Consider the following 15,751-nt stretch of genomic DNA (forward strand, 5'->3'; position numbering starts at 1 on the left):
TGCCGCCCGGGCCGGCCCCCCCCACGGCCGCCCATTGGCCGCCGAGCCGCGCCGCCCCGCCCCGGCCCGCCCCCCGCACCTGAGGGGCCGCCCCGGCGGGACCGGGACGGGCGGGGAGCGAGGGGGAGCCCCCGGCAGCGCCGGGAGCGGGTCCCCCGGGACCGTCCCGCCTGGAGCGAAAAGCGAACGGGGAGCCGGGAGGGCTGGGCGGAGCGGATCGGGCTGCCCCGTGTACCGGGGGACCGGGCTGCGGCGGCGCCGCTTACTTTGGAGGCGGCTCTGTAGCGAACTTGCGGGTCCCGTTATCCCGGGAAGATGCGGCGCTGGCCGCGCCTCCCGCGGGCCGGCAGCGCCCTCTGCCGTCACCGCCCCGCGCGGCTCCCGGCGCCGGGAGCATCACCGGAATGCCGGAGCATCCCTCGGGAACCGCGTCCTCGGTGCCGACCGAAAAGCCCCTTTCCTCCATCCCAAAAAGCCTGCACAAAAAGCTCCTTTTCCCTGCGGCGGCGCAGGCAGCAAAAGTCTTAATTTTGTGTGAGTTCTTCATTAAATACAAGCAGCGGTCGTAAAGACAAATCTATAGATGGCAATTAAAGTCCCAAAGGTAAATCTAGCAATTCAAGTGACAAGGTAAATCCAGCATAGCCGCATAAGGGATCACCAAATTACAGAGTTTCTGTAACTCTGTGAGTTCAAGAACCTGGTAGTGTATTTTCCAGCCTGGAAAAGTCGGAAAAGTGAGAAAAGAAATGGAAAAAAAAGTAGGAGAGTGTAGAAGGATGTGGTGTCAAAGTTTGTTCCCCGCTAGTACCCTGGATGATTAAAGAAAGGGAGGTCAAATGACCATTAGCGCCAATCTTGACTCGAAGCAGTAAGGAAGAACGGGTGGTTCCTGATCTGTGTTGTCATCTAGCACAAAGAGAACAGTAATTCTTGCACATCCCTCTAGGGATGGATCCCCACACCCGCGATCAGCCCTGACCCCTTGGACACAGCACCTCTCACCGCATGTCAGTGCTGTGGTCTGCCTGGATTTAGTTTTTCATTTTTCAGCGTCTGCTGCCGACCTGGAGAAGGGCTTTTGTGCCTCGCAGCGCTCTGCCTTTCCCAGCTGCACTAGTTCAGTAAGAGATAAGTCATCCTCGAACTATTCTAGGTGCAAACACCTCCTCCTCTCTTTGCGGGGAGCTGGGCGATGAATCCATGGGACAGCTGAGAGCGGCTGGTCCGTGCTGCCGCCCGCCTGGATCCGCGGCGCTGCCGCGCTCTGCTCCAGTTCTTTGATATTTAACTCCACCTACAGGCCCGCATCGACCCTCGCCTGCAGCCGGCAGCTCGCTGGGTGCTCTCGAAAGGTGCTTTCTTTACTTCTATCACAAAAATGCTCGCGTCTTAGATCAGCCAGCAAAACCCAATATGATGCACTACTCACAAAGAAATAAGATTGTATGGGCTGGAGGGAGAGTACCACCAGTATAAAATAACATCAGCCTTCACTAGAACAGGCCTTTGAGCTTAATCACTGGAGTTTTTTCCTCACTATGTGGGATTTTTCACATCTGCCAGGTAAATTTGACCTCCAAGTCCAGAACACAGCACGGAGAAACATTCTGCCCCTGAAAGGGGCTTTGGTTCTTTCCCTAGTTGTGATTAGAATTAGAATGAATCACTAACCAACTGTTTTTCATGTGGAACAGGCACAATCTTGTCCTGACATTGTTCAAGCTCTTCTGTGCCCATAGTTTCTGCTTCCCTATGGGTTCTTTTCTCAAATGTCAAAATAAAATAAGAAATGTTGCTGCAAAAGTATGGAAATTCAAACATCAGCCTTTTGAATATTGTACATCAGAGGTAAGCAAAATGGCTAAAATTCTGGGCAAGAAAGAATATCCAGAAAGCATGAGAATATCTAGACAATAGGTTTTAAAGCACCATTTTTTGCTACTCTAGAAACTCATAACTAATGTCTGTCAATATTAGGTCCCAGAATTATCGTCTGTCCCCTTGCATTATATCAAAAGAAAATTATACATTGCAAAGTTTTGTAACACATGAGAATGAATCAAACAAAATCTGTTTGCCAGTTTACAGGCCACGTAATTTAATATTTGCAATTACATCAATGATCTGATATGATAAATGTAAACATGTCAGAATTTCTTCAAAAGCATGATTTGCTTAAGCCTTTTGTACCTGTAGATGTGTTTTTCTAGATGAGTCATTCACAAAAGAAAAAAGAACACCTTTAAATTCATGAAGTGCTTCAATATATCAAAATTCCATTCCTTAGCATTCAGAAAGTTACTTTTTAAAATCCAAATGTTCATGAAAAGTTATACAAAACTTTACAGACAATTTTCAGTTACAAAAATAATTGCAGGCAATTTTAAAAAATATTTTTTTTCATTACAACTGTTATTTTTTTTTACTCTGAGTTGTTTCAAATGTAGTCAAACTTAGAAGATGTTTTAAAACCAACTGTACTTTTTAAAAATTATTTTCATGGCTAAGAAAAAGCTCATTGAAATTGAAGCAGCTTTGGTAGATATTAAGCAATACCTTTATTATAAAGTCTGTGCATGTCAGTGGAATTACTCTGGTGGTTCATCAGCATCAGTGTAGGTTGAGTTTTGACCCCTTTTAGATTAACACAAGTACATTTCAACAGAGTTAATTAAGACTGTGCTAAGAAGCACTTCACCACTCCTAACTTGCAGGAATGGAAATAAAGTGAAGAATAGGTCATTTTTGCACTTTTTGTCTTGCCTCCAGCTCTGTTGATAACACCTCCCAACACTTCATCAGGCTTTCACCTCCAGATATGGGAGAAGCAATCTAATCCCAACACTGTCCATCTCACACTCCACAGCAAAGTCTTAATAACGACCTCAGTGTCCATTGTCAACAGATCAACACATCTGGCTGTCACGTTTAATGTGCTTCCAACCCTGTTTTTACCTAAAGTGGGCCATGATGCTGCTGAAATGTGGTGCTGGAAGGCACAGACAGTACAGAAGCAGAGGGCTGACGAATGAAGTGAAAAGCATTGTAGGGAAGAAAGAAATTCTGAGCAATCTTTGTTCCTTGGATAAGTCTAATGGAAATTGAACGCATACCTATTATCTCACACAGCCCTCGGAGGTCTAGGGTTGCAATTGGATATCACAACAGGGAGACGATTTTATTCTGCAGCCAGAACAGGAACTGGTTATGAATTCAGCAGATCTGGCAGGTAGGTTTCTGTGTTTTATATCTGATGAGCTGAAGGTAAGAGCACAAAGCTCTGTTTGATGTACCCTACTCCTGAGTGAGGCAAGACTGGGCACTGGGCATTCTCATTATTCCTTGAAGGCACCTGGAATCCTGCCCACACTTGCATCATTGCAGTTCAGTCAATGATCTTAAAGATCTTTTCCAACCTAAATGATTCTATGATGATCTACAGACCCCAGCTTCATTGAACTTCATTGATGTGAGACATTTCTTTCTTAAGAGGGTGCAGAGTGTGTTTGATGAACGAGTACATCTATTTGTCTTTGGTTCTCTTACTGAACTTTTCCTTTGTTGGTTCCTCTTACTAACTGCATTTGAATTTTTAACAACACTTTGTATTTCAGCTAGGGACAGATAGAGTGAAAGACACTTTTGCTTCAGCACTTTCTCCTTTGATGCTCCAGGAATAAAAATATTACTATAGTGTTTTTCTCAGGATACAGTTTAGCAGTCACTGAGGCAGAATAATGTTGATTTAAATCAATAGGTATTGAACCCTACCTTTTCATTATTAGATAGATAATACACCAGGAATCCTGTTATGAGGACTGAACATGGCATATCGTTCAGGTTTCACTTGCTCTGACACTAAACAATTTAAATTGAGATAGTCATAATGTGTCACTGAGCATCACATCCTCCCAGACAGGGACAGCAGCATCTGACTTTTAGAGCCTGATTCAACTCTCAGTTCCCATCCCAGTCACACTAATGAGAGCTGAATTGGCCTTTTGATATTTATTACTTAATAGACTCACTCTGCTTGGAAAAAGAACATTAAAGTGTTTTCTCAGCCATGTTTTATAGCCTAGAAATATACTGGTCTGAACTCAGTAGTTTAATTTTTCAACACCTGCTCTGCAACACCATGTTTTCTTTTTCCTTTAACAGGTAGAGCACCCCACAGTGCTTTTAACTGCATATTGTGGCCTTTTTTTTTTGCTTTTTTTGCTTTTAAATTAAGGTTTCGGGGTTTTTTAATAGCTCATGGCATGGCTGCTGGCAAAACCCTGCTGAAGTCAGCAGCTACCACATTTTAAAAGGTTTTGAAAAATATCCTTTACAGTTCAAGTGTTAAATTCAGCATTATATGACTCCAAAGTCAGATTCCCATCAAATGAATGGATGAATCCCGTCACTCCTGAACAGAAGAAGAAAGTAAAAAGTTCCTGTCAAAAATTCCTATCACAAAAAAAGTGGAAATCCTGCACTTCAAAGCCAAAACTGTACTGGCACTTAAGGATAACTTAAATGACAAGGAGAAAGAAAGAGACTCTCAAAGCAAGTGCTCATTTTTGGTTCACTTTTGATTTAAGTGCCTCTGATTTCCTTGTCACAAAATGCAAAATCCTAAATTGCAACAAATTGCAACTGCCATTACAACAAATCTCATAATTTTCTGTTCTATAAAGGGTTTGTATAATTCTCTTTTCTATTTTCACAGTAAAACTGCCACGGATCAACTTGGGAGTTTGCAAAGTAACTGGGAAATACTGAAATATGTGGAATACACACATGTTGTTATGGCTTGGAAAGCCACAAACTGAAAGAGTAAATTAAAAAAAAAAAAAAGGTTTTAATAGCATTTTGTCCATAATATAAAAAAAAAAAAAAAAAAAAAAAAAAAAAAAAGCAACAAAGCAAAAGCAGTGCTGTCAGCTATTTTAGCTGGTTTATTAAGACGATTTGAAGACTGAAACTGTAATTTCCTGGGAAGCCACAAGATGGTAGAGTTCAGCTGAGGAGAGAAACCAGCCTGAGACTTTTGCCTGGACCATAAGCACATAGTTACTAACTAGTTAAAAGTGCTAATTTTGCTATGTCCCAGAAACTCAAACAATTTTGATTCTTTTTTTTTTTTTTTTTTTTTTTTTTATAATCTGTTTAAACATTTGGAGAGCTTTGCTTTTCTGGCTTAGTTTTTGTTTTCTGTTTGAAGGAATGCACCTCATTACTCCTTCAAGCATCTGTATTCCATACTGTTGATGGAGTTTAGTAATAGGATGCAATTACGGACAGCAAGACACTGGGAAAATAAACCATTTGTCTGGAATCCAGAAAATCTGAAACACATCATCCTGCAACTGTACACAGTCACTGTGAAGCTGCTGGGCACATACTCAGTCTTCATTAAACCGAGCAACCTAAAATCTCTAAAATCCTAAATCTCTTAGAGTCTCTAAATCAGAAATATCACCTATTATCCTGTAAAACAGCTCAGCAAATCTACAAATCTGGAAGTTAAATCTGTTCATTGCAGCCCAACAGCTTTACTGGTAGTCATCCTGAATCTAAGTGGGGATTTACTGACTCTCTTGTCGTGATGCCAGTTGCTCAAGGAAGAGAAATAAAGTACCTATAACATCTCAAATGCAGTTTTTGAAGAAATAGGGCCATTAATGTCCAAATCACTTGGCACTCAGAAGAATAAAATTTTGGTATGAACGTGGTTACAATGGCAGCTTACTTCAGCTTGGATAGATTAGAGGATAAAGGAAGAAAAGCTGGGGAAAAGTGTACTTAGAAAGAATTTAAGTAAGAGACAGAATCTGCATAATATTCAGAAATGTGTGCTCTCTGTAGGGGAAAAAAAAGCTCAACAACCTCTCTCAAGTATTTTTAAAAATATTAAGAAAAATTATGAAGCATTCAAGGGCAAACAGCACACAGGCTCTGTACTGAGCAGTGTGAGATGTAAGTAGGCCTTATACTACATAACATTAAAGTAAATTATTATATTTCATGATTGATTTTTAAAAATCTCATACTTAAATCAGTCTCAGAATGCCACAGAACAAGTTTATTATGTCTTTACTTTTAGTAGCATATGGTGATTTATTAGGAAGAATTTTTGATATGCCAAGGAAAAACCTTGGAGCCTTTAGGCTATGCAGAAGGTGAAATACATCATGTTTTATGTTAATTAAACTTTTAGTATTTCACTGATTAAGGAACTAAGGTAGAACTTCATTTTTACGAAAATTGCCAGTAATGTTAAAATTCCAACACATTATGAAGGGACCCCAAGGGTAAGTCACTTTATATCACTATTTGATGTCATCCTGAAAAGTACTTTCATTACTCTAAGGTGAAATATAGCACAGTAAGTGCTGAATGGGAATTGTCAGTGAGAGCTGGGACTCACATCAGGTGACAATAAATGAGGAATGATTACTTGTGGCTGGAGAAGCAGCTGTAATGCCCCATGCAGGGGAGGCCAAGTCCTGAGCAAAGGAATTTGAAAATACCAAAATGACAGGTTAAGCCAGAGATGGGCCAAACAAGAACTTTCCCTTGAAATTTATTCAAAATATTCATCATGGAGGTGGTTAGAAAGCTGAAGCAACCTGGGTCAAACACAGCAAGAGTCAAACCCTCCCCTCAACAGAGAGCAAAGTCCCTCTAAAACTCTTTGATGTCCCAGGTTTCAGGTTGTTAGAAACTTTAATAATAAACCGCTTTGGTATGCGTAATTTCAGATAGATATTTATGTGTGTGTGTCTGTCTGAGAATGAAATAGAAAGAGGAAGAGAGAAAGAAAGCCCAGCAGGTGCTTCTTTTACACCTCTTCAGTATTTGAAATGGTCTTTGACTGGGAACCAATAAAATTTCTGCCATGATTTTCCTTAGAGAATGCCTCATTTACAGACTGTATGCTCTGCATTATTTCAGAACAGAATCCTAGAATATGCTGAGTTGGAAGGGTCCATCAGGAACATTGGGGCCAATGAATTCTGTCTGAAAGTCTTGCTGTAGTACACAATCACTTATATTAGCAAGGGGTTAGGGGGTATTTATTTATTTTTATGCAAGCTTCATTTGAAGCTAAGCTGCTTCGCTTTCTTGAGGAGTCATTATCCATATGGGAAAGCCCATTTCATTTGACCCATTCCTCTGTTTTACAGCTGACTGCTTCCATTTAATTTTGAGGTAACAAGGATTTACCACCCTCCCTCCCCAATTAAAATGTTTCTGTCAATGTTTCTGGTTTTGTGATCCTAATGAAAAGCTGAAAGCTGTTCCCTAGTCACCATTCCAGGGCATGGCAGGAAAGAGGCACAACAGGTTTCAGCCCCTTCATGGCAATAAACATAACCAATATGATTATACAAAGTACCATAAATAATTCCTTCACAAAAAGCAGAGGACACCAGATCAGGTGAGCACCTGCTTGGCCATGGGGAGGCACTGCATGTTTCTAAAACTGACTATTTCAGACTATTTCTATTCTATTTCTGCTTTGGCAGGAGTGTTCTTTCACCTTGAGAGCATTTATTAGATGAACTCTCATAATTATCTGTTCTGTAAATCCTGTTATGTAGTTAATCCAGTGTGAAACCTTAACTAAACAATTATTTGCTCTTAAAATTCTTGTCTTTATAACCCAAGCCACATTTTGAAACAAATATTTAAAAAGACACTAAATATTAGTAAACCTCATATTTTCACACTGAAATAAACATTTCCAGTGCTCCAGTTTTGGTGTCTTTTGAAACCATCATGTTTATATGACAGTGTTATTGTGAACCAGATTGGTTTGAAGGTTTATGTTTAAATAAGAAGCAAAATTGGGCTTTCAGAAAGGCAGGTTTATCTGTGTGTTTATAACCAAACCTTTCTCCCTATCTGGACTTCTCTTCTGATGGGGGTGCCCCTGCCAGCCCAGCTCAGGTTTGCAGACAAGGTTGGTACCCCAGCAAGGTTGGTACCCCAGCAAAGTTGGTACCCCAGGTGACAGCGCAGGTGACATGGGGGACACATCCAAACATTAACTGACTTATCTTCTACCTAGAATTTTCCTTTATAATTTCTCTGACAGAGCACTGACCTTAAAATAGGAGGCAAAACCTGGAAGGGATGAAGAAGACCTGTGAAGGCAGAGAAGTTTTTGGTTTATCACAGTTTCCTTGCCCTTGACAAGGAGGAGACTGGAATGCTGCAGATCTGGTGGCTTTGCTGCAGCATGACCCAGGCCTTGACCAGGGAATAGTCCAGCTTCTTCCCCCATATTTCTCTACCATGGAAATGTGGCTGTTGGGTAGAGGGATGGAAGTCTGCTGGGGCAGAGAACCAGGAGCAGAGCCACGGTAATGAGATAATTCCCTTCCTTGCCCTGCAGTTTCTCAGCATTGAACTCTTCCTGCTGCAAGTCATGTTTCCTTAAAATTCACTAACACTAACTTGACTTCTCCTACTATCTGTCATTTTCCATGCTCCATCAGGAGTGTGCAGCAGTAATTGTGCTGGGTTGGTGTCAGAGGGAGCTGCTGTGTTTATGTTTAGGCTGTCTCAGGGTAAATGGCTTTGGTCACAGGCCTGCTCACAGGCAAACTGTTCTTGGGTGCAGTCTGTGCCCACTGAGTTTCTCAGGCTGCTGCAAACCTGGACTTGTATGTAGAGAGCTGTACTGGGTTTGACAGTTTAGAAATGTTGTCAAATCATTTCCTAATGTTGTGCTTTTTTATTCTTTTCTTTAAAAGTATATGCCAAGGAGTTACATCTTGGCAGGTCAGATTTTCTCTGTGGCAGGAAGTGTCACACACCAGTATCTCAAATTGAAGATGGTACGTATTTCCCACAGCACACTTTTCCTTAGTTTTGCCTCTACTCATCACAGAGATAACAAAGCACTGCCAAAATCCCTGTGTGAAAAACACCCATCTGTTCTTTGGCACTCCCTCTTGCAGCACGAGGGAGGGCACAGGCAGGCAGGATGGATGCAGGGAAGGAGAACAACAGCTAATCTGTCTGTTTGCCTGGAAACCTGAAATTGTTGGTGGGCATTTCCCAGGGAAAAAAAAAAAAAATAGTAATTTAATAGATGTATGGATGTCTGTTTCTGTGGAGTGATTTGTGCACTAGGAAGCACATACAGCAATTAGCAATAAGAGCTATTAATACACAGCCCTGGGTCAGAATAATTTCAACAAGAAGGATTTTTTTTTTCAGCAGAAAGTTCTCATAAAAAGGTGTCTGAAATTGGATCTTTTAAATTCATCTTCCTTTATCTTTCCTCTCTCAGTGTTTACTTTGTTCATTGAGAACCTGAGCCATGAAAAGCAGGGACTAAACTCACTCCATATTAGAACCACCCATACCAGAGTGGCATCCCTCCATGCTGGAAGTCCTTTTCTTAAGTAAAATCCCAGGTTAAAAAAAATAATTAGTGAAAATACCTTGCAAAATACTCTGCCCCACTTGCCCAACTCTGGCTAAACAACAGAAAAAAAAAAAAAAAAAAAAAAAAAAGAAGAAACCAGAATGCTGCATAATGAGCTCTTGTGGTCATATCATTGTGAATCAAGTTTTATAAATTATTTCCTGAGAAATCTGAAGAATAAAACCCAAAGACTTATTCAGCTTCTTACTCTGTTGTCTTAGATCTGGCTTCCTACCAAAAGAGGTTTACAACAAAGATGTTAGTGCTGTATTTCAGATCCAAGTGCCAATATCAGTATTTTTCAGAAAATAAACTTCATTGTTAACCAAATTTATTTAAAAACAAATCAGCGGGACCTCTTTGTAATTATGTATGTGCCTAGCTATTTGCAAAATCTTTTCTTTATCTCTAATCCTTCAGAGGATGTAGTAGAAAAGGGCCAGTTCCTCTGAGTTTCCCCCCTGCTCAGAGTCTCAAAGGGTTTAATTGTCTGCACAGATGTTGGTCTCAGCAGGGTACAGTAGCTCTCTGTTATTATTTAAAAGGGGGAAGAAAAAAAGTTAAAGATTTTGAGAAAACTAATACTCTAAGTATTTTTTGGAGCATCTATGTATATCCCTTTTGGCTGTCTCTGAGCATATGAAAAGATGGACTATATTTCCAAGCAGCTCTGGACACAAAGCCAGCGTTCTGTGTCCCCCATGTCCCCCCCATCCTGCCTGCCCTGCCCAGCCCGGCCCCGGGGGCTGCCCCTGACCCCCAGCCCCAGCCAGCATGCCCATGTCTGCCCTGTGCCTGGGGATGCTGAAAACAGCTCTGGGATGCTTTGCCTTTGTGCAGGTGTAGTCTCCCTTGCCTAAGAGGGGGCTGCATTAGGTGGATTTGCATGATATTTGCATATCTTTCCTAAGAGAAGTTGTGGCTGCCCCATCCCTGGAAGTGTCCAAGGCCAGGCTGGATGGGGCTCTGAGCAACCTGGGGTAGTGGGAGGTGTCCCTGCCCAAGGAGTCTAGAGCTAGAAGGTCTTTTAGGCCCCTTCCAAACTGAACTGTTCTATGACTGATTATTTTTAAAAAGTGCAAATTGTACTGTAAGGAAGTATCTTATTTCTGTTACACATGTATGAAGGTACCTTGAACAAAGGGAGAATGACCACCTCTCAAATGAGTAAGAATGAAAACTGCTAATGAAATTATTCTCTCAATTTGTCCTCCTAACGCATGCCTTTTAATTTAATTTTCAACATTTTATAAACATAATTTTGCTTTCATGCTTTCTCTTAACTTTAATACATATTGTGATTGGAAGTCATCTGCTATTATCTTTTGATCGTGTCAAAAATGAACACTCTTGTTAGTTCGACCACAGTTATCTGAACCTCATTTACCACAATCTCCTTGTTTTTCAAAATAATTGCATCCCCAGAAAGCTATTAATTGCATTTAAAAGCACTACCATTAGCCAAGGCCTTAATTATGCAAACATATTCAGTGTCCCCATGTTGCTTGGATAATCAAGGTGGCACTGTCTAAACAGCAGCTTAGGTCTTTCTGCCCTTGGCTGAGTAATCTTCCCTGCACCTGTTGTGCACCACAAAAATAATAGGATGTCATATGAAATACTAAAAAAACCCCTAAAAGGTGGCTCCAACTCCAGTTCACTCCCTGAAATTATATTCAATTTTTTTCCATCAGCAAAGGACATGATCTGAGATATCAATGGATTATTAGTAGGCTTTTTAACAGCAGAATTTTGAAAGATGAAAGCTCTCCTTGGCTAGTTATTTTCTTTCAAATGCCTGTTTATAGATCAATTATTTAAAAAAAAAAAAAAAAAAAAAAAAAAAGGAAAAGGTCCTCCAGTTATATGGATCAATATCCAACATATCATTGACAGAAGGGAATCCCCATAAGGCACAATTAAATTCTGCAGCAGGCAGATTCCACGCACACCGGCTTTCTGACCACTGTCAGATGGGATATTCTGGAGGATATGCTGACTAAATGTAGAAAAATAATAATTCATAACTGATTCCTAGAACAATAGCTACAATCCTTGATTAGGATCATCCCATTATCTTTGGATTATAGCAGTTTGCTGTAGAGCAAACTGACTCCTTTTTCACAAGAAATTGTTGCCTTATTCCACATGCATTTCTTCATTCCCAAGTAAATTGATGGCATAAGCATGAAATGCCGCAAATGGAGCTGGTATTTTGCTCTGAGATGCTTGTTGCAGGTGGATTTGTGTGCATGAGGTGGACAAGACAACCCCTCCCCTGAAGCAGGTGCCCATATTTTCGGGAATGCTGCCGAGGCTTATCCTGCCCTGCTCTCACAGGAGCTACCGCTGGGACCCCATGCTGCTTGGCTGGTCCTGCATCCCTTTGTTCCTGAACAAAGGAGCCTCAAGGTAAAAACAGCCCAGATCCTTGCTCTGTTATCAGCATTGATTATAAAATCAGTCCATGCTACTGAGCAAATGCTGTATAAATTGCTTGCACTGAGGTGCCTCCTGTTTATTGTCCACCTGCGCTGTTCCCTCATTTCCTACGGCGTTTGTAAAGGCTGTGCTCAGCACCCTCAATACATCTCGATTTCTTTCAGTTTCCCAGACTGGTGTGTTTCATTACAGCCTTGCTGATGCCACCTGATAAGCTGCTTTTAAAAAAAAAAACAGCCATCAATGATCACTACATGACCTATGGACTGTGTGTTGGATCTGCAGAGCAGCACCCTGCTCATGTGCCCCGTCCTTCCCGGCTTACCTTCAGTGCCAGCAGTGCAGCCACACTTTCATTCTTTGACAGAGCTCTCTTCTCTCTCTTTCTGCTAACTGGACATCAGTGCATTGCTTTCCCGTTCAAGGTTAACCCTATTGAGCCAAATTTCATCTTGGATCCTATTACTCTTTGGAATTCTGCACCACAAGAATGAAACACCCTGTTCTATTCACTGCTAGCTCAATGTTACCCAGTGTTCTGGAGCAGAGCTTTGTCATCACTCCTCCTAGAGCCTAAAATGATGTCTGAAAGCTTGGTGTATATCCACTTCAGACAACACTTTGCTCATCATAGCCTGAAGAGCATCTCTCTATCCTTGCTCAGTGGATACCTGGTAAAACTGAATTTCTTTTAAAGAACATCACATTTTACCTTCCTATTACAAAATGTGTGATTCAGATGATGAGAGAAAGATGTCACCATTGTTTATACTGACAGTGTTTTCTCCCTCCTTGGGCAAACCTGATTTTCCTAATTAACAAGATGTTGTCAGTGCTGCATGGAAACATGGGAACCTGTGAAAAATTTTATAGAATTGGGTCTTACACACCTAGGAATATCAAGTGCTTTTCAAGATAATAGCAGCTGGTACCAGAACCTGAAACACAAATTATACTTGGTAATACAGGAGGTAAGGGTAAAATAAAATCAATGTGCTGTGAACAAAGAGGAATCAGAGCATTCAATTTTTTTTTAATTTAGTAGAATACCAAAGATTATTTGAGCATGAATCTCACTGGCATATTTACCATCATTTTTTAGGTGGAGAAAATCTGATATTATGCAAATTCATCTGTTTCCAAGCATTTCCCATGTATCCAGGTATTGTAAGTTAGAATAAAAATATATAGATAAGATTAATCATGCCAGGAGCTTACCATAAAATGCTGTATAAGTTCATATGTGAAATATCCATGCAAGAGTTTCAAAATATTGAAAGATGCCTAAGGAGATAAAATTTTTATCTCACTTCTACTGGATCAAAGTCAATCTTGGCTTGATTTGAATTACTGGAAAAATTCCCAGGATTTCACCTTGCAAGTGTGTCCAGTAGGTTCTTGTAATGGCCAAAACACATTTGTAAGCCAATAAATCAGCTAGTATTAAATTTCCATGCTAATTAATCAGCAAGAAGGATGCTTTGCCCTATTTCATGCAAACACTGGACAAAATTTGCAGTATATTATGTATATGCCACAGATACAAATGAGATGTAGCCTAGAGTGTGTCTTGCTCCACCTCCTCAACAGGGGCACTGAAGGACAGAACTATCTTTAGATGGGATCAAGCACTTGTAACCAGAGTTGCCCTGATCCTTTGAGCTGCCCATATCATCTAAAACATTCAGTGATGTTCATTCTGTGATGATTTTTGCACTGTCCACGACAAGTTAGTGAGAGACAATGATAAAATTAAGCCAGTTTTATCAGTCTTGCAGAGACTGATGCATTGAATTTATTTATGGCCAGTGAAGACAGGCAAAAGCCTGTCATTAAAGATCACAGAATCATAGAACAATTAAGGTTGGGAAAGACCTCTAAGATCTTTGAGTTCAACCATTAGCCCAGCACCACCCTGTACACCACTAAATCATGTCCGCAAGAGTCACATCCACAATCCTTTTGAACAATTCCAGGGATGGTGATTTCACCACCTCCCTGAGCAGCCTGTTCCAACGCCTGACCACCTTTTCAGGGAAGAAATTGCTCCTATAATCTAATCTAAACCTCCCTTGGCACAGCTGGAGGCTATTTGGGAAACTCTGGGCCTGACAAAATCCTCTCCTCGATCTTCAGGGTGCATTCTCTGTGTCCACAGCAGCGATGGTGGAGGCACATTTTGGATTCAGGCAAGAGTTGGGAGTGGAAATGCAAGGAGCTGGCTGCTGTCAGCAGTTTCAGCTGGGTAATGTCTCTCCTACAGCCAGAGACTGCAGTAGCATATGTTTACCCAGAGAACTCTTCAATAATGTATGGTAGGCTGAGGAGCACATCATAATTCTGTCAGGATGGAAAGAGCAGCAAAGAGGGGATACTTTAACATCCAAATTGGCTCAGGAACCTCTGCTGTGAGGGCTTCCCAGTGTGGCATCACTGTCACAGCAATCCTTCCATTTTGTACACATTAACACACTCCAAGAAGGAATAAAAGATAACAAAAGCTGAATTTTCATAAAAAAAAGGAGCACAATTCATCTGCAGCAGTTCATAAACGTCCATAATAATGGAATAGAAGCTGCAAGGATTAAAAAAAATATGCTTTTTCCCAGAGATAGCTGTAGCTATCCCTGGCTGCAGTTTGGCCACTCTGGCTGGCTTGGCAAGGCAAGGACAGTGTGTGCTCTGTCACTGCAGAGGGAAATGTCCATCCTAGTCAGCACAGGCAGTGCCACTCAGCAACCAGGAGCTGAAAGGTTCCATCTCAGGTACAAACTTCTTCTCTAAATAATGCATTCTGTGTCCCAAGGATCGGATTAAAAGTAAAGGATGCGATTAAAGGATTTCCTCTCTCTTTTCTCTTTTTGCTGTTTCTCAAAGCAGAAACTGCCATTGAAAAAATCCCTCAGGGACAGAATGGAAAGAAATGTCTGAATGTTATAATACCTGTTGTCCTTGACTTATTTTTTTGGTCATAAAACCATAGCAACATATAACTCATTTCTATCTCTCTGTTTGTCAAGCGTCCTGGAACTACTGAGGTGCAATTGGTGGCTAGCAAGGATTTTTTTCCCCAGCCATATATTTATTAATCTATCTATTTATGACAAGAAAACATGCATGCCTGCAAATTTCATAATTTTAAAACTGAAAATTATGTTTGTTCCACAGAGGCAATGAGCTCTCTCCGTTCTGCAATTTGACACTTGAAGAAGCTTGCTGTGAATTCTTTCATTTTCATTTCATCGTCTTCTCATTTTTGGCCATAACATGTGTCCATGGGTGCATGTCACAGAGAGGGAGGGATTCAGGGAGAGGGCTTTTGATGGCAGGGGAAAGAAAGAGGGGGGAAAAGGAGTTATAACAAATATGGACATAACACTGGATATTAGGCAAGTGCAGGATATGGCCCAAAGAACGTGGGTGTGGTCCCCCCTGTAGCACTTAATAATTATTGATAAAACTGAAGGATATACGATATTTTGGCTTGGCTTGCAGGTCTTTCAGACTCTGCTTTTAAGATTCAAAATAAAGAGCTCTAGGGTAAAGACTGACTGTGTGTCTGTATATTGGAGGCACTTGTCTGTACAACACTTTAAATTCAGTTGTAGGTTGATTTGTTTTTTTTAAATGACTTTATTTCGTGCTTGTAAATTTTAAAAAACTTGAGAGGTATAGGGCGATTAGTAGAGTTCAAAAGAATATTTGCAATGTTTGCATTGCCTAAATATAAATATTTTGAAGTGAAATTGCACCACAGTATTCTGCATTACAGCTGTTGCTGAAAAATATTCCTACGGCTCTGCTCCCACAAGTGCTGATATTTGCCAAGACAGCCTGATCACACATCTACCAGAGGAGAGCAGATACCTCAAAGGG

At 40.9% G+C, this 15,751-nt stretch overlaps 1 protein-coding gene across 1 annotated transcript in view; it reads right to left on the bottom strand.

The window, feature by feature from the left end:
• Nucleotides 1-466, bottom strand: part of FAT4 (FAT atypical cadherin 4) — a 125,370-nt gene extending 124,904 nt beyond the window's left edge. Inside the window, exon 1 of the mRNA XM_041411896.1 lies at nt 267-466. Within this exon, the coding sequence (XP_041267830.1) occupies nt 267-466 (200 nt within the window). The remainder of the gene's footprint in view (nt 1-266) is intronic.
• Between the last annotated feature and the right edge of the window lie 15,285 nt (nt 467-15,751).

Source organism: Onychostruthus taczanowskii, unplaced genomic scaffold (assembly GCF_017590055.1).
Source record: "Onychostruthus taczanowskii isolate IOZ18803 unplaced genomic scaffold, ASM1759005v1 scaffold38, whole genome shotgun sequence".
Classification (NCBI taxonomy): Eukaryota; Metazoa; Chordata; class Aves; order Passeriformes; family Passeridae; genus Onychostruthus; species Onychostruthus taczanowskii.